Raw genomic sequence first — 20,571 nt, 5'->3', positions numbered from 1 at the left:
GCGCCTGACAGCTCGGCTCGCCGGCCGCCTCTCCCCCTCTTCTGCCTTTTGTTCGGTGTAGCGCTCTCTCGCCCGTCGAGAAAAGGGGTCGGCCCCTTTCACAAAGCTCGTCTCCTCTTACCGGGACAGGCAATCAGGAAATCAGGAAATGTTTGGGAGGTGTGCGGTTAGCATTGCCGCTAGTCGGCGCGCTAAATCGATCACGGCCGCTTGGTTGCCCGCGCGTTCGATCGCGGGGGCGACCACCGCGGTTCGGAGACCGCGCGGGTCAATACCGACCGTGTGTTTCCTTTCTTAGGGCCTGATGGACGAGAACAAGGTCCAGATCACGGTCATCAACCCCAAATCTATCACCATGGGCCAGCTGTACGGTCAGTTCGACCCGGTCTCGCACGAGTGGTCGGACGGGATCCTGGCTGTCAGCTACAGGGCCTTCGCCACGTCTCAGGTGAGCCTTCGCCCGTCCGGCCCTGTCACACACTTCCCAGAATTCCCCGGGCCGCTCGCGTAAGTACACGGCCTGTAAATTGAAACTTCGATTTTAACATTGTAATGTCTAAATAAATGGGAAAGTAGTTTTTGTGAAGTTAAGGGGTTTTTTTTATGAATCATACGCTCTCATAGATTAGGCAGTGATTTGCTCTTCCCAGCTGACGAAAGGTGGAACGTAGGCTGTCAGTCCTGGAAAGTGCTATGCTCCAGAATGTGTCCGACATGGAAGATTGATCTCTCCCTTACATGACAGCAAAAGGAATTACATTTCTCATTGAAGGCCATTTGCATTTACACCCAGCATTTTCTTGTAGAAAATGATTAGAAATACCAGAAAATAAATAGAAAAGTCAGAATTTTAATTTATTTCTCAAGTCTCGCACTCAGGTGTAATATTACGGGTTGCCATAGCATATGAACATGAGTGAGAAACTATTATTTCAACATAATTATTGGTCTCACAATCTTATTTTGCATGACTATAGTGTTGTAATTGCATTTCCAGTCTTATTGCAGACCTTCAAAGTTTTTCCAAAACAACCCTCTTGCAACTAAGTATTAATGGACTTTATGTTGAGTGATACAGTTTTTGGGATTGCACATTATTATTTAATTATCACACTGCCCCACAGAGTCATTATGTTCCTATTGCGTCTATTTTTAAGTCGAGTTTTTGCTGGAGGGATTCAGTGAAAGTTCACGTGAAGTTCTTGGCTGGAGGTCAGCGCAGAAGCATGGCGCTGTCGCTTGCCTGGGATCTGAACCCTGCAGTTCCCCAGGTCACTGTCCTCGCCTCGACCCGCGCTCCTCTGTGGGGCCTGGGCTGTGAAGACCAAAGTCAATCCAAGTTCACTGGCTTCTTAATTCAAACAGGGGAAACCAGTGCAGAATTCGAGCAACTCCATGGAACAGTCTCCAATTCTGTTGTGTTTTGGGGAAGGGTGCTTTGACCGTGACAATCCCAACTATTTAATAAGGCACAGAGGCCAGAATGGCTGAGAACATAACGTGAACCATGGGCCTGCTAGCGAAAGCGCTAGCCTGCCGTCGGGGTGATGGAAACACCTCGGATAAACCCTGCGGAACACCGCCACTGACATGGGGAAAAAAACTATAGTAACGAGGATGTGCAAGTCTTTTCCGCTCCACCAGAGGGCAGCGTGGCAGTGTTATAGAGCAAGGCACAAATGTCTCTGTGCAGGTGGTTATTTTTTAAAAGAGCGTTGAGGCCAAAATTCAGGGCATCGGCAGCTATGGCCATATGGCTGCCGGGTAATTTTAGCCCGGATAGATCCGTTAAGCTGACAAGAAGATCTTGTGTCATCTTCTCCAATTTAACATGCCTATCGAAGCACGCACGTGTTGGGCAAGTAAGACTTAGTCACGGTTTAGGAGTGGCAGCTGTGATTGTGCTATTTAACATCACGCTCTATAACAGACTACCATCTGAAGGATAAGTCCTGGAAACAAGCAGTAGAACGACACTCTTAAATGCCTTACATTTTGATATTGGAGAAATTCAGAATAATAAACCCTATTTAAAACCAACTTTTTCAGATTTAAGATTAAATACGTTAAATAATAAATATACAAACAAGATCAAATCATGCACACACCGATGAACAAAGACTCTAGTTATAATTACCTAAAAAGGTGTGAAATAAGACATCCCATTGAAATTACCACCTCAGAGAGGGAGGGAGGGAGGGAGGGAGGGAATGAGGGCGAAAGGGAGTGGGAGAGAGATTATTTTCCAGGAATCATCCTTCCAACTTCAGTACAACAGGAACAAAGGAAAAAGAGGTAGAAAGTAAAGCAATACCGGAGGAAACACACAACTAATGATGAGGCACCTCAAAAAAAACAAAACTCCAAAACTTAACTTAGAAATATAGCTGAACAACTCAAAAGCAAACTGCCTCAGCCGTAAAAACTTCTCCCAGCAGGAAGTGAGAGTACTGGGGCTGAGTGGGAAGCCAAGCTGAAGAACCGACAAAGGTTCAGGTTCATTTAGGACGGCGTATCCCACAGCCCAAACTTAAAAATGGCTCTAAATGGTAATTAAGCTATCGCAAGCAGAGGCAAGCACAATATTGTTTTTAAGTTTGCCTTTTTTAGGTTGTTTTTAAGGAGACAAGAAAAAGAATCAATTTTGAGGGCCTTATTTTTTTAAACAAAAATGGTACATTGCTTGGCAAGGCCGCCCATTATTGGACTTTGACAGGCTTTCTAATGAATATTTCTGCCTTTTGAAAAGGCCGAATGTAGCATTCATACCTCCCCATTTATCTGCCGGGACCCAGAAAAGGACACGCGCAAAGAAAAAGTGCACATTCCACACCAGGAAGCCATTACATGTTATAAAGACGTTCCAGACGAGTCCTTCTATTGACTGTCTCAGGCTGCTCTTTTCATTTGATTAAACACTCAGGGCATTCAATCTCTTACGTCCAAAAGGCAAAAATAACCTTGGTATGAACGTCTGTGTAGTGTCTTGCGTTCAGGTGTCAAAGAGGAGGAGGAACACTCGATTTGTGTTATAAGTTAGGGCTTCAGGAATCCCTGAAGGGTTTTTGGGGAAGGGCGAGAGAAAGAGGAACTGCAGCAGGGTACTTTGACCATGAACACCAACCCATACTGTCTCTCTTCCATCTGCCATATTCTAAAAATGATGAGTGACACATTTAAGTGACAAAAATGACACAAGGAAAGGTGGATTTGAAACTGCATGTTAACCAGAAGACCCAAAGATTTCCCACAATGTAATTGTAAGGTTTTCTACCTGTAACTGTGATATGAAGACTTGAGTTCATGATTTGTAGCTGTTAGCTGGGCACTGGCGCAAAGATCCTGAATATGGCTCCTTGGCAGACTCCAGACAGGAAGTGGCTGATCTTCGACGGTCCGGTGGACGCGGTGTGGATCGAGAACATGAACACGGTGTTGGACGACAACAAGAAGCTGTGTCTGATGAGCGGCGAGATCATACAGATGTCCCCGCAGATGAGCCTCATCTTTGAGCCTATGGACCTGGAGGTGGCTTCGCCAGCTACGGTGAGTCGGGGCGGCCTGTAGCGTAGCGGTTAAGTTACATGACCCTGTAGCGTAGCGGTTAAGTTACATGACCCTGTAGCGTAGCGGTTAAGGTACATGACCCTGTAGCGTAGCGGTTAAGGTACATGACCCTATAGCGGTTAAGGTACATGACCCTGTAGCGTAGCGGTTAAGTTACATGACCCTGTAGCGTAGCGGTTAAGGTACATGACCCTGTAGCGTAGCGGTTAAGGTACATGACCCTGTAGCGTAGCGGTTAAGTTACATGACCCTGTAGCGTAGCGGTTAAGGTACATGACCCTGTAGCGTAGCGGTTAAGGTACATGACCCTATAGCGGTTAAGGTACATGACCCTGTAGCGTAGCGGTTAAGGTACATGACCCTGTAGTGTAGTGGTTAGGGTACATGACCCTGTAGCGTAGTGGTTAAGGCACATGACTGGGATCCGCAAGGTTGGTGGTTCGATCCCTGGTGTCGCCACAAAAAGATTTGCACAGGCGTTGGATCCTTGAGCAAGGCCCTTACCTGCATTGCTTAACCCTGCATTGCTTCAGAGGAGGATTGTCTCCTGCTTAATCTAATCAACTGTACATCGTCCTGGATTGTACATTACAAATGCCATCAATGTAATGTAATGTGATGCACACAGGGCATTCTGGGAAATGTTGTATATTGCAAGAATTTTGTAGTGCAGAACTCCCGTGCCTGGTAATGGTATTTTTTTCCCCCCGTGAACGCATCTTTGAAGTTACGCACTGAATATTTCAAGGTTATTCCATTACTAGCTTCCGGTTGCGCGAAACCAATTCAAAACAAAACTGGTTGGAGGTATGAGGAAAGCACTGTGACTGTATTATCGTTAATAATGACACTAAATAAGAATAGAATTCTTATGAAAGAATATGAGATGAGATGCCACAATGCAGTTCAGAGCAGGAGGGCATCTCGAACAGAGGGTTTTGGAAAAGGCATGCACTTAGCACGGTTCACCGAACGAGACTCCTGGCTTATTCCGCGAATAATTCGTCATTAGCGGCATTATGAAAAGAGTGAGCGCGTCTGCCAGCGAGCCCATTAGACGCGACAAAGCCGCAGCATACGACTCCTTAAGTGGGCTTTATACCGTAGCGCAATAACAGGAATAGAGCGCTGGGGTTCAGCGGCTAAGCGCGCGGTCCCTTTGTTATGTCGCTCCTATGGTTACAATAATGAGGCGCGAATGCCCCCGGACTCGGCTTTCACGGGCTGTAAAGCCACAACAGGCGCACTGTAGCCTCATTCCCACCGCTCAATCAGGGATTCTATCCACACAGACACGCGCGCACGACACGCGTTTATGCAGTGTAGTTTATAATCAATATGCGATGGATTCACTCGATCAATTAAGTATTGAGCCATTGCTGTGCACTGTGCATCAAGATAAGATTATTTTGGATTATATTAGGCTATTTTGGATTGTCTTCACTGTATAAAGAGGTTAAGCTCTGCACATTGATCAGCTGTATAAAGTGGATTTATACTCTCCATACATATATACATACACTCCATCAGAATTATTTGAAACTATCACCACTTGCCTGTGGTTTTATCTGTTTGGGATTGATGTGTACTGTACGTGTGTATTTGCGTGCATTTGTGTAACTGTATATGTGTTTGACCTTGTGTGTTGTTGTGCATGTATGTGTCAGTGCGTGAATGTGAGTGCTTGCCAGTGAGTGTGACAGTGCTAACACACCTGCTAATGTACGTGCATACGTGTCCTCTTGCGCCCTCTCGGGGCTTGTGTGCACGGCTTGAGCGTGCTGACGTGCACGTGTAACACTGAATGTGGGCGCTCAGGTGTCCCGCTGTGGAATGATCTACATGGAGCCCCACATGCTTGGCTGGAAGCCTGTCCTGGTGTCCTGGCTCAACACCCTGCCACCGACCATCAGCGACATGCACAAAGAGCTCATCACCGGCCTCTTCCACAGAGTAGTGCCCGCCTGCGTGCACTTCATCCGCAAGGGCACCAAGGTACAGTGCTCACAGCGCGTGTTACATTACAGGATGACTCGCTTTCTGTTGTCCTCCCCTTTGTGTTCTGTGGTGGACGGGTGCGGTTAGCCCTGTTTCACCGTCTATAGATCATACTGGATCACACCACACACACACACACACACACACACAGGGGACATGTGCAGTTAGCCTGTACTGCGGACGGGTCCAGTTAGCCTTGGTTCACCGTCTCTGGGTTATTCTGGCCCTGAGTGCTGAATTTGTCTAGTTAAGTCAGTGAACTGCTAGAGGTCAAACTTCCATCAAAGTGGCAAATGCGCTTGTATATGCTTTATTTATAAAACACATTTAAAATGACTACCGTCAACCAGAGTGCTGTATAATCTCTAATTATATGGAAACAATAAAAACATGGGCCTCTGTAAAACTACACAATGTGCTATTTGGCCGCTCTCTGGTCGTGCAGGAACTCTCTCCCACGTCGGATACCAACCTGGTCCACTCTCTGATGAACCTCATGGACTGTCTGATGGACGAGTTCAGGGACGAGGCCACCATCAAGTCCATGAACGAGCGGGACATCTGCTCCTGGCTAGAGGTGAGGAGGACGTTCCGGAAAAACCCCAGGAGAGTAGCCGTCGTCCCTCAGAAGCCTCATCGCACATTTACAGCGCGCGAGTGCGACGTCGTTGACATTGCACAAGGGCACGATGTCAGCACCCCCCCTCCCCCTGTGAAATAGCGTCTGCCAATGGCCAGGTCCTTAAGCACCATCTCCACACAGCTGTGCCCAGATGATGTACTCCAGCACGACCACACCTAAATTCGGCTAATTAGCCAATCACGGTCTTCAATCAACACCTTTATACGTCCGTACGCATCAGGTGACCCAGACCTGCACCTACACCGGCCCTTTACGGATAACTTGTGGACACCTGTGGTTTATGCAGTGATTAATTTGTAAATAATGAGGTGTCAGAGCGCAAGGTTATCAGCGGGGGAGCTAACGACAACAGGGATTGGGCGTCCTAGAACGCAGCGCAAAAGGTTATGTGTGACATCATACGCTGTAAGCTACTCCTCAGCATAACGACAGAAACACTGACTAGCACTAATTTAGGCTATACTAGGCTACCAATTTAGCTACACCAAATTGCAAATAAGAAAGTCAGGCTCTTGCCACCAGATGAAGCCATCATGCTTGCTCCAGTAGATCTGGTCTGCGCGTCCATCACACTTCCGCGTCCGTTGGGGAACTGACACGCTGTCAGGCCCAGCCAGGCTTGGGAAGGGCAGTGATGTGTCGCGATGAGGGAAAAGTGTAAACCTGTGAAAAACCAAACTCGCACTCTGCAGTTGTGATACGGCGACGGGGTTCACTGCCACTCAAAGTTCATTCAGCTTATTATGCACGTCTTTTCTGTCACTGTCAACAAACTGTCTGCCTGCCCTTACTGTGTGCACAGTCTATGCCAAAGCACTTGACACGACGCTGTCATTAGGCACAAAACACAAGAGGAGACTTGTCAAGTGAGAGTCAACAAATGTTTGCAAAACGGTCAAAAGGCAGCAAGTATTTTAAGTTTCTTCAAGTTTCTTTAGGTTTCAGGGCTTTGGCATAGACTGTGGGCATTCCACAGTAAGCATCGACCAGCTAAGCTACTTCTCTTTGGCTTAGCTTATTAGGGTGGGTTCACATCAACTCTGTGAACACATGAAACCAGTTTTTTTAATGATATCAAACAATCAGAATTTTAAACTACACTGGAGGTATGGGGATTAGGCTGAAGAGGCACAATGACTTTACTCAGTCACTCTCTCCCTGACGCCTGCTGTCATGCTACACAGTGAGAGTTGTGGTGAAATGTCTCTCTATCCCTTTATCAGTCTCCCTCTCTCCCTCTCCCTCTCCCTCTCTCTCTTTCTCTGTGGACAGCCATGCTGGCATTTTAAGCCCATGCACATGTTCACATTGATTCACCGGCTCTGAGTCAATGACGCTGAGTAATCTATTTCTACATGTCTGCCCCTGTCTGTCTCTCGGTAATCTAAACACATCTATCAATCTAGGTGTCTGTATGTCTTCCTGCCTGCCTGCCTGTCTGTCTGTCTGTCTGCCCAACTGTTCATCTGTCTGTCTGTTTGTTTCTTTGTCCATGTGTGGTGATGACCTTGCTGTTGTGTGTGCAGGTGTCTCCATGTCTCAGTGTGTGGTGATGACCCTGCCGTTGTGTGTCTCCATGTCTGTGTGTGGTGATGACCCTGCCGTTGTGTGTCTCCATATCTGTGTGTGGTGATGACCCTGCCGTTGTGTGTCTCCGTGTCTGTGTGTGGTGATGACCCTGCTGTTGTGTGTCTCCATGTCTGTGTGTGGTGATGACCCTGCTGTTGTGTGTCTCCATGTCTGTGTGTGGTGATGACCCTGCTGTTGTGTGTCTCCATGTCTGTGTGTGGTGATGACCCTGCCGTTGTGTGTCTCCATGTCTGTGTGTGGTGATGACCCTGCTGTTGTGTGTCTCCATGTCTGTGTGTGGTGATGACCCTGCTGTTGTGTGTCTCCATGTCTGTGTGTGGTGATGACCCTGCCGTTGTGTCTCTCCGTGTCTGTGTGTGGTGATGACCCTGCTGTTGTGTGTCTCCATGTCTGTGTGTGGTGATGACCCTGCCGTTGTGTCTCTCCGTGTCTGTGTGTGGTGATGACCCTGCTGTTGTGTGCGCAGGGCATCTTCGTGTTCTCCCTGGTGTGGTCGGTGGGGGCCAGCTGTGGGGAAGATGGGCGCGTTCGGTTCGACGGCGTTCTGCGGGAGCTCCTCACCGGGGCCCTGAGCATCGAGACGCGGACGCGCTACGGCATCCTGGAGCACGTGGGGCCCCCCGACAAGCCCCTGACCGTGCCCCTGCCCGCCGACGGCACCCTGTACGAGTACCGCTTCATCAAGGAGGTACCCTTGCACGGGGAGGCCCGTTCAGCCACACAGACTGCAGACTAACACCCGGGGGCCACAGTGCCTGAGCACTGATGCCGCAGGGCCGACTGTGAGCTTCACAGAGTTCTCAGCCAGCAGTGACAATCCTGTAGGACTGATTATGAGTTTCACAGTTGTGAGTTGTGAGTTGTGCACAAGAGCTGCGAATCATGATGAGGCTAACAGGGTTAACAATGCTAATCCTGTAGGACATACTTTCACTAAGCAAGTTTCACTGAGTTCTGTGTGAGCACTGCTAACTGTTGCTGGCCCATTATGGTTGGCCAAAGCAACTGGTCTTGAAGTACATTTCCAAGTGCTCAGTTGGAAAAGGCTGCTTGGGCCCTTTAGCTTAAGATAGTGGGTTTTGGCATGACACAGTATGCTAGTATGGTCTGAGACCCATCAAGAAGCAAAGCACGAACGCGGCGGTGGTTGATAAGGATGCTATGGGGGAGAAGATGGGAGGGATTTATAGCGAGATGCTTAATGAGGAGCTTCAAAGAGTCCAGCAGCTAAGGCCAGGATTAGCCGTGGCTCACCTCACAGAGAACCCTGCTTGATAGCGCACAGGCAGGGGGTAGGGGGCGGGTGTATCCGCAGGAGGTCTACGTTCCCGGGAGCAGTCCCACCCCACCCCTTCCCCCATCCACACATACCTACCAGTCTGTTTTCACTTCTTCATAACTGCCCAGAGCCTCAGAAGTTGGGAGAGGGAAATTATTTTTCCGTATGAAAACCCAGTTGTAAGCGTTTGTCCATTCCCTTGAGAGCCAAGCAGGGTGCCATGAATGTTAAGGTTTGCTCGTCATTGGCTGCTGGAGTTGCACAGCGTTGCACACTTAGCCTTTCTATGACCCAGAGTTACAATGCTGGGTAGGCCAACATGGAAAGGAAATAGTCATTGCAATGCAGAGCAGTTGAGGCATTCCAGGGCATATTAGAAGCAGGTGAGTGGAAGGTGGACTAGCCTGCTCCCAGGACTACCTGGAAAAGGCATTTCCAACCCCACACAAGGCAATGAAAGGAGTTGGGGCGTGGGTTGCTGGTGTTGGGTGAAGCCTTATTTATAAGCATGATCAAATGTAGAATGACAAAAATGACGCACTTTCAGTGCCGCAAAATACTTTTCCCTCAGTGTCGCGCACCTATGGAATTTCGTTATTTTGCAGACACAGTCAGATGGAACACTGAAATTAATTGTCATGGATGGGCTATGCCAGGTGCCACTGTGTTTTCAAAAATGTAAACATCAGCTGTTTGCCATCTTGTTACCATAGAGACAACAGGAGTCTCATCACAGACTACAAGGTTGCGTGGCACTCTCATTTTTGTGTATAAACGAGGCTGGATGGCCTGCCCCCCTCTGCAGGGCACGGGGCGGTGGGAGCAGTGGATCGAGGAGCTGAAAGCGGCCCCTCCCATCGCCAAGGACATGCAGTTCAACGAGATCATCGTCCCCACGGAAAACACGGTGCGCTACTCCGCGCTGATGAAGCTCCTCATCACCCACCAGAAGCCCACCGTCTTCATCGGGCCCACCGGCACCGGCAAGAGTGTCTACATCATCGTGAGTGACCTTACCGCACCACATCACCACACAGTACTGCACATTACCGCACATTACCGTTATTTATTCAACGCTTTTACCCAAAGCCACTTGTTGTTTAGTCTAAGCACGGGGCAATCCCCCCTGCAGCAATGCGGGGTTTTAGGCCTTGCTCAAGGGCGCAACAGCTGCGCGGATCTTATTGTGGCTACACCAGGGCTTGAACCACCAACCTTCCAGGTCACAGTCATGGACCTTAGCCAGTAGGCTACATGCTGCCTCAGATGCCCCAAATGCAGGCTTCCAGTCAGGCCAAGCACAGTCCACATGACCCCTCACCTTCTAGCCAAAGGGCCCGTAGCATTGGACTGATATCAGTGCTCCTGTGACGTCCTGAACTGGACATCCTGGTTCAGCCTACCTATAGCAGATAGAAAAGTATTTCCCCGTCACCACTTTTCTCTGTGTGTTTTCTGCGGGTGCAGCCAGACTGCGGCGCAGGCGTAGTGTGTGCGTACCATGCAGAGCGGCCCTGTAAGACGTTTGACCCCGCGGTGACCCCGCGCTCGGCCTGAAAGTCACAGACCGCGGTGCCAGAGGCGTGGTGAGCAGATAAGAGCACGGGTAGCTCAGGCCCGGCGCGGCTCTCCCGCCCCCCCCCCCCGACACTGCGCTCCCCGCGCGCCTGCGGTGGAGCGGGAGGGGCCCGGCGCTGATGGACGTCCTGGCGGTTTCCAGGCGACGGCGGCTCTGTGCCGCCAGCTCAGTAACGCCGCCGCCGGCGCGGTGAAATTGATGACCGAGACGGGCGGGGAGCGCGTGGCTCTCTTCGCCTCGACGACGAGCCGAGACTGTGCGCGGAATCCCACCGCAAACACGGCCCCGAAATCAATCACCTAAACAGCCCCATTGATTATACATCTAGTTACACTTTTTTATTTTTCTTTCTTCCTAAATGCACTTCACCCTTGTTATTGGTTGCTTTGGAAACGCATTAAACGTTATTTGTTTTAGTCCGACACCTGCGGTGGTCATTTTTTTTCCTGCAGAAAACCTGTCACGCTAAATAAGAATTACCTGAAAGACAGATACATTTGAAGTTGCATGCTATGATTGGAATTGATGCAACCTGTTTTCTATAAACCCCGACTGAAAAATTCAGTTCCAATTCTTTTTGGTAATCATACATAAAGGACACTGAAAGACGTGCTCTGAAGAACTAATGAACAAACTATTTAAGAACAAAGAAACTCTACTTTTCTGAAAAGAAGTAACTAAATGTGGCATCGGCCCAGGCGGTATTGGCTCAGGCGGTAAGAACAGTCGTCTGGCAGTCGATGGGTTGCCGGTTCCATCCCGGTTCAGTCCCGCCTTGGGTGTGTCAAAGTGTCCCTGAGCAAGACACCTAAACCCCAAATGCTGACCAGCTTGGTTGGTGCCTTGCATGGCAGCCAATTGCTGTTGATGTGTGTGTGTGTGTGTGTGTGTGTGTGTGTGTGTGTGTGAATGGGTGAATGAGAAACATCAATTGTACAACGCTTTGGATAAAGGCGCTATAAAAATGCCAGCCATTTACCATTTAAAAATATGACATGCCGAACAAATGTTCTATTAGCCATGTCTGTTTACTTCTGGAAAGTGCAAATGACTTTGCATTTCTGCAAATAGGCTAATCTACATACACCATTAAGCATAATGCTCAGCTGCGGTTGTTTTGCTGCATTCATTTCTGCATCTTTATGATGCATTGCCGATTCATGCTGAACCAGTCACTGAACCCGATGTGCAGTCTTGAAAATACAAGCCAAGGTCACAAGTACATTCTCTCAGTTAGGCCACCTCTGTCAGAGTGATTCTCACCCCATCTGGAGCATAACATTCTGCCGTGATTATGATTCTGAAAAAATAAGATAATGTTTTATCCAATATTCATGATATCTAGCAAGCTGGCTAAATTAGCAAATCTTACGAATGATATTTGAGCAGCTTTGAGCATTTGAGCAGTTTATTATCATTGGAGTTAGATAAGTGTAACATCCACTAGAATTTTTACATGTTTTCATTCAGTATTGTTAGCAGTCCTTTTATGAGTACTGTGATTCACTTTATTCGTTTTCACTTTTCACAACTTGCTGCTAAGCCATATTTATTTTAATGTGTTAGCTAACTTTATCTGCCATAAGGAGCATAAGGAACAATCCCCATGTCGTCAATCAGAATATTTAATAATGGATATTCCACAGGCACAGTTGTGTCTCTGCTCACAAGTGAGAACACAATAGACACACGGTGTGTTAAAATCAGCATCAGTAAAAGTGTTCACTTGAAGGCACCACACACATACCAAGGCAATGGTACTGCGGAGGCTGATTTCTAAAGTGCTAATTTACAGCACTGCACACAAACACCCAAGCAAACTCCATACTCCCATGGTAGCTGGACAAAATACAGGGCTTTCCCTTTTCTGTGATAATTCGCCCACTGGCCCGCAACGCCCTTGTTAGTCATAGTTAGGGTTCACATCCTGGAAAACCTGGAATTTTTTATGAAAAATTTGGAAAACAGTTAAAATAGTTTGGTGTAATATTTAATGTAATATATGGTGTAATTTATTATAGACCAAAACCACAGGTGCCCCAAGTCTGCTATTGAAATCTCACCCTTTATATATTAAAAGTGTTGCTCACATAACACGTCCTGGAAAATAATGTTGTGAAACGGGTGGTAAGCCCGATGGTCAGGCACGTTTTTCAGCGACTCTCTTTGCTCCCCGCAGAACTTCCTCCTGAACCACCTGGACAAGGACGTGTACAGCCCGCTTCTGATCAACTTCTCAGCCCAGACCACGGCCCTGCAGACGCAGGACATCATCATGTCCAAGCTGGACAAGCGCCGCAAGGGCCTGTACGGCCCCCCGCTGGGGAAGAAGATGGTGAGCCCCCCCCCGCCCGCGCCCCCCCCCCCCCCCCCCACACCGCCCTCCCACCCGCTCGCCCCGTGTCCCGGCCGCGTTTCGCGTCGCAAGGTCGCGAGGAAAGAGAGTCGTTCGTCTGCGCCCCGGAGCCAGGGTGACAGTACATTACGCTGAGCGAGAGTCAGCCTCCCACTCTAAATCCACCTTAGGCTCTAAGTGATCATGTTTTATGGGATATAGAAATCTGCCTGTATGTCTCCTCGGTGCTCGCAAATTCCCCCACAACTAGGGAACAAGGGTTCATAACCTGCTTGGAAATAATGCAGTCATAGCCTTTGAATTGAATGGCCCAACTGGGGCATATTTCCCGACGAGCTCAGATAGCGCGGTAGCCTCATTTAGACAAGTAGCTCACCTTCCAGTGCACTTGGCAAAACAACGGTTCAAGCTACCCGAAGCGCAGACGCTACCATTAAAGCTGAGTTTATAGTACAATCGTAAATCTGAGCAAACGCACAGGGCTCTACCCTGATAATGGAATTTATTGGACAATGCATAAAAATAAAATTATAAAAGAATTTGGTGCAACTGACCATTGGGTTGATGGTGACATTGGTCAAAGGAAGTGGGGACTCCGAGCAGAAGGACCCAGGCGTCACCCTGCATGTGGGCTTTCTCAGACCTCTCACCCAAACAATGTTCTGCCGCTTCTTATCCTCAGCTGCCTCTCTATTATATCTCCACATCCCTTTTAACTGATGACAAAACATTTATCATCGTTTGTTATTTTTATCTTTTCTCGCTCCGAGTTTGTGTTTTCTGCCCGTCAACATTGGCTGTGCTTTGGACTAACAGGTCGTTTGCCCTTTATGTGAAGCTCTCACGTAGCCTTGTCTGCGACTGGTGTACATGTGTAGGTGTTGTTTTAAATTGTGTATTTCAGTATGTGCCTGTTGTATGCCTGTGGAAATAGTGATATGGGCCACACTTTACAATAAGGGTACATTCATTGGCATTAACAACTGTAGTTGTTAACATGAATTAATTGATGTACAAATTAATTAAGCATGAAATTAAATTTTCATTACTTAATATCGGTTAACTACTTAATATTGTATTAGTTACTCATACTATGTACAAATATTCCTGTAAGTAGACCATATGATGAACATTACAACTAGCTAACCGTTAACAAATAACAAAGTAAGTTTTTTTTTTATTCCAATATGAATTGGCATTAACTAATGTTGTTGATAACACAAATTACTGATGTACAAATACATAAACAAAGCTGGACAGATTAACTACTCAGTAGTTAGTTAACAACTAGATTATTTCATGCCAATTCACGTAACCTTATTGTAAAGTGTTACCAAGATATGTGTATTGCATACCTGTACACCTTGTGTATGTCAGTGGTACAATACCATGTTGTATACTTGTGTTTATAGCTTGTATAACGTTTTTGTGTTTTACCATTTTGTGTTTTATAGTAATTGTATACAACATTGGTCTTTGTAGGCTATTTAAGGCATGCAGGTTGTGTAAGGTAGTATGTGTGTGTTGTTTACCTGTGCAGGTGGTGTGTGTCAGTGGTGAAAGGCTGTATTTGTGTTTTTACCTGTGCATAGTGGGTGTCAATGGTGAAAGGCTGTATTTGTGTGTGGTTTATCTGTGCAGGTAGTGTGTGTCAGTGGTGAAAGGCTGTATTTGTGTGTTGTTTATCTGTGCGGGTGGTGTAAGGCTGTATTTGTGTGTTGCTTACCTGTGCGGGTTGTGTAAGGCTGTATTTGTGTGTGGTCTTACCTGTGCAGGTAGTGTGTGTCAGTGGTGAAAGGCTGGATTTGTGTGTTGTTTACCTGTGCAGGTAGTGTGTGTCAGTGGTGAAAGGCTGTATTTGTGTGTGGTTTATCTGTGCAGGTAGTGTGTGTCAGTGGTGAAAGGCTGTATTTGTGTGTGGTTTACCTGTGCGGGTGGTGTAAGGCTGCATTCGTGTGTGGTTTACCTGTGCAGGTGGTGTAAGGCTGTATTCGTGTGTGGTTTACCTGTGCAGGTGGTGTAAGGCTGTATTCATGTGTGGTTTACCTGTGCAGGTGGTGTAAGGCTGTATTCATGTGTGGTTTACCTGTGCAGGTGGTGTAAGGCTGTATTCGTGTGTGGTTTACCTGTGCGGGTGGTGTAAGGCTGTATTCGTGTGTGGTTTACCTGTGCAGGTGGTGTAAGGCTGTATTCGTGTGTGGTTTACCTGTGCGGGTGGTGTAAGGCTGTATTCGTGTGTGGTTTACCTGTGCGGGTGGTGTAAGGCTGTATTCGTGTGTGGTTTACCTGTGCAGGTGGTGTTTGTGGACGACGTGAACATGCCCATGCGGGAGGTATACGGCGCCCAGCCCCCCGTGGAGCTGCTCAGACAGTGGCTGGATCACTGGAACTGGTACGACGTGAGAGACTGCAGCATGATCAAGCTCGTGGACATCCAGGTCATGTGTGCCATGGGCCCGCCCGGTGAGTCTGCAGCTCCTGAAAGAGGAGCCTCTCTTTATCCTAACATCCAATAGACTGGGCAGCCTGTAGCCTAGTGGTAGATGACTGGGACCTGGAAAGTTGGTGGTTCAAGCCCCGGTGTAGACACGATAAGATCTGCGCAGCTGTTGAGCCCTTGAGCAAGGCCCTTAACCCCGCATTGCTCCAGGGGTGATTGTCCCCTGCTTAGTCTAATGAACTGTAACAACTGTTTCAATTTTGGATGAAAATGATTGGCAGGCCCAAATTATTCATTATAGATTAATATGGTTGTGTTCTTTAGGTGGTGGAAGAAATCCCATCACTCCCCGTTACTTGCGCCACTTCAACACAGTCACCATTAACGACTTTGACGAGAAGACCATGTACACCATCTTCTCTAGGATCCTGGACTGGCATCTCACCATACGGTATAGAGACATTTATACGTTCTTCTCTGTGCGATTTCTCTAAAGCCCATAACCGTCATTGAGTGTTCCCTTCCTCTCCCCGATGGCTAGGTTCTCCTTCCCAACGCCGTTTAAGAGCCTGACCCGTCAGGTGATCAACAGCACCATGGACGTGTACAAGGAGGCCACCAAAAACCTGCTGCCCACGCCCGCCAAGTCCCACTACCTGTTCAACCTTCGCGACTTCTCCCGCGTCATCCAGGGCATCTGTCTGTCCCGGCCCGAGACGGCCAGCCAGCCCACCGACATCAAGCGGCTCTGGGTGCACGAGGTGACTTGGCCCAGTCCTCTCCCATCCTCTGTCCCTTTGCTGCTCCAGTTCATCCGGCTAGTCTTTATTCCTTTGGAGGAAGTAGCAGTCCTGCTACTTTATTACAAGTTCCCTTCTTTCAAATTATTATTATCTGAAATTAGACCAATGTCCTCCTGTGAATGATCATCTGAAATTAGGAGCAGGCTCTTGACAGGTACTTCAGGATCTGGATCAATACAATTGTGTGGAACACACTAATATATTGATGTAGTTCAGAAGTACTAAAAAAACAAAAAAAACACTCACCCAATATGAAGCAATTTGGTCTCGTTAACTAATTGGTACTTTGCGGATATGTATGCATAAGTGAACTGGAAAGTGACAGTTGATGGACAGTGTTTTGAGTATGGTCTGAACTTTGGTCCTGGTATATACCTGTGTATAGACTGTGAGTATGGTCCTGGTATATACCTGTGTATAGACTGTGAGTATGGTCCTGGTATATACCTGTGTATAGACTGTGAGTATGGTCCTGGTATATACCTGTGTATAGACTGTGAGTATGGTCCTGGTATATACCTGTGTATAGACTGTGAGTATGGTCCTGGTATATACCTGTGTATAGACTGTGAGTATGGTCCTGGTATATACCTGTGTATAGACTGTGAGTATGGTCCTGGTATATACCTGTGTATAGACTGTGAGTATGGTCCTGGTATATACCTGTGTATAGACTGTGAGTATGGTCCTGGTATATACCTGTGTATAGACTGTGAGTATGGTCCTGGTATATACCTGTGTATAGACTGTGAGTATGGTCCTGGTATACAGGTGCAGCGGGTCTACTACGACCGGCTGGTGGACAACGCAGACCGGGCGTGGCTGGTGGGCCACCTGCAGGTGGTGACCAAGAAGCACATGGAGGAGAACTTCCACCAGCTCTTTCAGCACCTGGACCGGGACGGGGACGGCAAGGTGACGGAGGACGACCTGCGCAGCCTCATGTTCTGCGACTTCCACGACCCCAAGGGCGAGGACACCAACTACCGCGAGGTGCACAGCCTGGAGCAGCTGCGGCAGGTGGTGGAGGCGCACCTGGAGGAGTTCAACAACGTCAGCAAGAAGCCCATGAACCTGGTGCTGTTCCGCTTCGCCATCGAGCACGTGTGCCGCATCTCCCGCGTGCTGAAGCAGCCGCGCGGCCACGCCCTGCTGGTGGGAGTGGGCGGGAGCGGGCGGCAGTCCCTCACCCGCCTGGCCGCCCACATGGCCGAGTCGGAGCTCTTCCAGGTGGAGATCGCCAAGGGCTACGGCCCCGCCGAGTGGCGGGAGGACCTGAAGCTCATCATGCGCAAGTCGACGGAGGGCGAGGCGCACGGCGTCTTCCTCTTCACCGACACGCAGATCAAGCTGGAGTCCTTCCTGGAGGACGTCAGCAACCTGCTGAACACGGGCGAGGTGCCCAACCTGTTCGCCGTGGACGAGAAGGCGGAGATCTGCGAGCGCATGCGCGTGCTGGACCGCCAGCGGGAGCGCGAGAAGCAGACGGACGGCAGCCCGCTGGCGCTCTTCAACATGTTCCTGGAGCGCTGCCGCAGCCAGCTGCACGTGGTGCTGGCCATGAGCCCCATCGGGGACACCTTCCGCGGCCGCCTGCGCCGCTTCCCCGCCCTCATCAACTGCTGCACCATCGACTGGTTCCAGGTACGGCGCCACCCGTGGGCCGGAGGCCGCACTGCAGTTCGGGTTCAGAATAACTCCTTGACGTTAAAGGGAAATTACACTGTAGTTCTGTTTATTTATTTATTTATTTTCCCAGTAAACGTGCTACCTTCATCATGCATTGCATTCTGGTCCTGCCCCAGTCATGATGTCGAAGTGCATCATACCTCTTAAGTCATATAAATGTCAATCAAGATATTGAAAGGGAAAATTGTTGCCGCCCACAGATTTGTTTCGTTTTTAACCGCTCATTTTCAAACTTGCACCAGTCAGATAGCAACCTTTTTGCAAATGAGATGGACACACCAACTCTACCCATCCTGGGAATTATTTTCCAAAATTGTCTGGTAGACAGAGCTAGCCTGAAACCGTGAGTGCAATTACTGTTTACAGACGATATACCCTATGATACAGATCACGTAAACTATTGGTCTAATTACTTAATTAAAGAGCAGAAGTTCTCCATATCTGCAGTGAAACATCAAGTCTGAAGCACTGGGCAGAAAATACAACCTTACAGTGCATTGTGTTACTTGTACTGCAGCTTTTGAGAGTGCTTGCTGGAACATAATTTCTGTGATTGGTTCCACGGCAGATTATAGATCCTCCTCACAATTTTGAATTAACACATAATGCTATAGTGCAGCGAAACAACGTTTCCGATTGTCTTCTGTAATACAGTGAACATAATTAGCATTCAATTTTAGCCACTTTTGTCATCGAGCAAATCAAGCAGAATGCTACTGCGAAGTGCTGACCATTAGCAGATATGTCATTTCCCACAGATTGTGGAAATTAGACCATTTTACTGGAAGCACACAGAAGCTAGTTGTGCCAAGAGGAGAGATCGATGTCGCCAGACAACAGGAAATACAAGTCAGGGGGAGGGGTGGGTAGGCATTAAGTCTCTCACCCCAGTCAACCAGATATAGTGGCAGAGATCTGCCACAACCAATCAGATTACAGCAAGCCTATGGCAGGCCCTGTATGAGAGATTAAGAGTCTGGGACTGATAGCTCTATGGCAGTGGTCCTCACTGCTGGTCCTGGAGAGCCGCAGGGTGTGTGGGTTTTTTTTTTTTTCACCTTAATGGCAACAACCAATTCAGACCCAAGAAACCAGGTGAGGTGAGTTAACTGTGCAATTAACTACTTTAATTGAGCGATCGAGTGCCGAGTAACAACGAAAGCCGGCACAGCCTGCGGCTCCCCAGGACCAGGCGTGTGGCCCACTGAGGTGCGACCAGCCGCGGAGTCATCTCTGTGTGTCTCACCCTGGCAGAGCTGGCCAGACGATGCGTTGCAGGCGGTGGCCTCCCGGTTCCTGGAGGACATCGAGATGGCGGACGACACGCGGGCGGGCTGCATCGAGATGTGCCAGAGCTTCCACACCTCCACCATCACGCTGTCCGGCCGCTTCCTGGCCGAGCTGCAGCGCCACAACTACGTCACCCCCACCTCCTACCTGGAGCTCATCTCCACCTTCAAAGCCCTGCTGGAGAAGAAGAGAACGTGAGGAGCGGTCGCGAATGGCTGTGCGGGGTGCAGGGTGCGGGGCTTAGGGCGGCCTGTAGCGTAGTGGTTAAAGTAAATGACTGGGACACGCAAGGTCGGTGGTTCTAATCCCAGTGTAGCCACACAGCCGTTGGGCCCTTGAGCAAGGCCCTTAACCCTGCACTGCTCCAGGGGAGGATTGTCTCCTGCTTAGTCTAATCAACTGTACGTCACTCTGGATAAGAGCATCTGCCAAATGCCAATAATGTAAAAATAATGGGTGTGGTTTGCAATCGGACACCTCGTCGATGCGCAGGGCCGTGATTGGCTGCTTGTGCTTGCAGGGAGGTGATGAAGCTGAAGAAGCGGTACGAGGTGGGCCTGGAGAAGCTTCAGTCGGCCGCAGACCAGGTGGCCACCATGCAGGTGGAGCTGGAGGCCCTGCAGCCCCAGCTGAAGGTGGCCAGCAAGGAGGTGGACGAGATGATGGTGGTGATCGAGAAGGAGTCGGTGGAGGTGGCCAAGACGGAGAAGGTGGTGAAGGTAGACGAGGCGGTGGCCAACGAGCAGGCCATGGCGGCCAAGGCCATCAAAGACGAGTGTGACGCAGACCTGGCCATCGCCATGCCCATCCTGGAGTCTGCTCTCTCTGCTCTGAACACTCTGACCACACAGGTACGCCGGGACGTTCAGCGCACGCACACACACACGCACGCACGGACGCACGCACGCACATATGCATATACACATATACACACACCGCACGCATGCACTCACACACTCACGTACGCACAAACACACGCACGCACACACGCACACACGCACTCACGCACAAACGCACGCACGCACGCACGCACGCACGCACGCACGCACGCACGACATATGCATATACACATATACACACACCGCACGGATGCATGCACGCACGCATGCACTCACACACACACACGCATGCACAGACACATATGCATATATACATATAGACACACACACGTACGCGCACGCACGCATGCGCGCACACACATATACACAAACGCATATACGAATACACACATACAAATACACAAACATGCACACGCAAAGATGCACATGCACACTCAAACACACCTGCATGTACACGCACACGCACTCAATCGCGCACACACACACATATGCTCACAC

The 20,571-nt window shown here is 48.9% G+C and overlaps 1 protein-coding gene across 1 annotated transcript in view; it reads left to right on the top strand.

Annotated features, from left to right (window-relative positions):
• Nucleotides 1–20,571, top strand: part of dnah7 (dynein, axonemal, heavy chain 7) — a 93,875-nt gene that overhangs the window by 32,934 nt on the left and 40,370 nt on the right. Inside the window, exons 29-41 of the mRNA XM_061226922.1 lie at nucleotides 299–448; nucleotides 3,364–3,546; nucleotides 5,386–5,562; nucleotides 6,011–6,142; nucleotides 8,265–8,486; nucleotides 9,883–10,080; nucleotides 12,836–12,991; nucleotides 15,307–15,475; nucleotides 15,777–15,903; nucleotides 15,994–16,213; nucleotides 17,027–17,899; nucleotides 19,199–19,428; nucleotides 19,755–20,085. Of these exons, the coding sequence (XP_061082906.1) occupies nucleotides 299–448; nucleotides 3,364–3,546; nucleotides 5,386–5,562; nucleotides 6,011–6,142; nucleotides 8,265–8,486; nucleotides 9,883–10,080; nucleotides 12,836–12,991; nucleotides 15,307–15,475; nucleotides 15,777–15,903; nucleotides 15,994–16,213; nucleotides 17,027–17,899; nucleotides 19,199–19,428; nucleotides 19,755–20,085 (3,168 nt within the window). The remainder of the gene's footprint in view (nucleotides 1–298; nucleotides 449–3,363; nucleotides 3,547–5,385; nucleotides 5,563–6,010; nucleotides 6,143–8,264; nucleotides 8,487–9,882; nucleotides 10,081–12,835; nucleotides 12,992–15,306; nucleotides 15,476–15,776; nucleotides 15,904–15,993; nucleotides 16,214–17,026; nucleotides 17,900–19,198; nucleotides 19,429–19,754; nucleotides 20,086–20,571) is intronic.

Source organism: Conger conger, chromosome 17 (assembly GCF_963514075.1).
Source record: "Conger conger chromosome 17, fConCon1.1, whole genome shotgun sequence".
NCBI lineage: Eukaryota > Metazoa > Chordata > Actinopteri > Anguilliformes > Congridae > Conger > Conger conger.
Note: the sequence above shows the minus strand (reverse complement) of the source record. Positions and strands in the feature narration are given on the sequence as shown.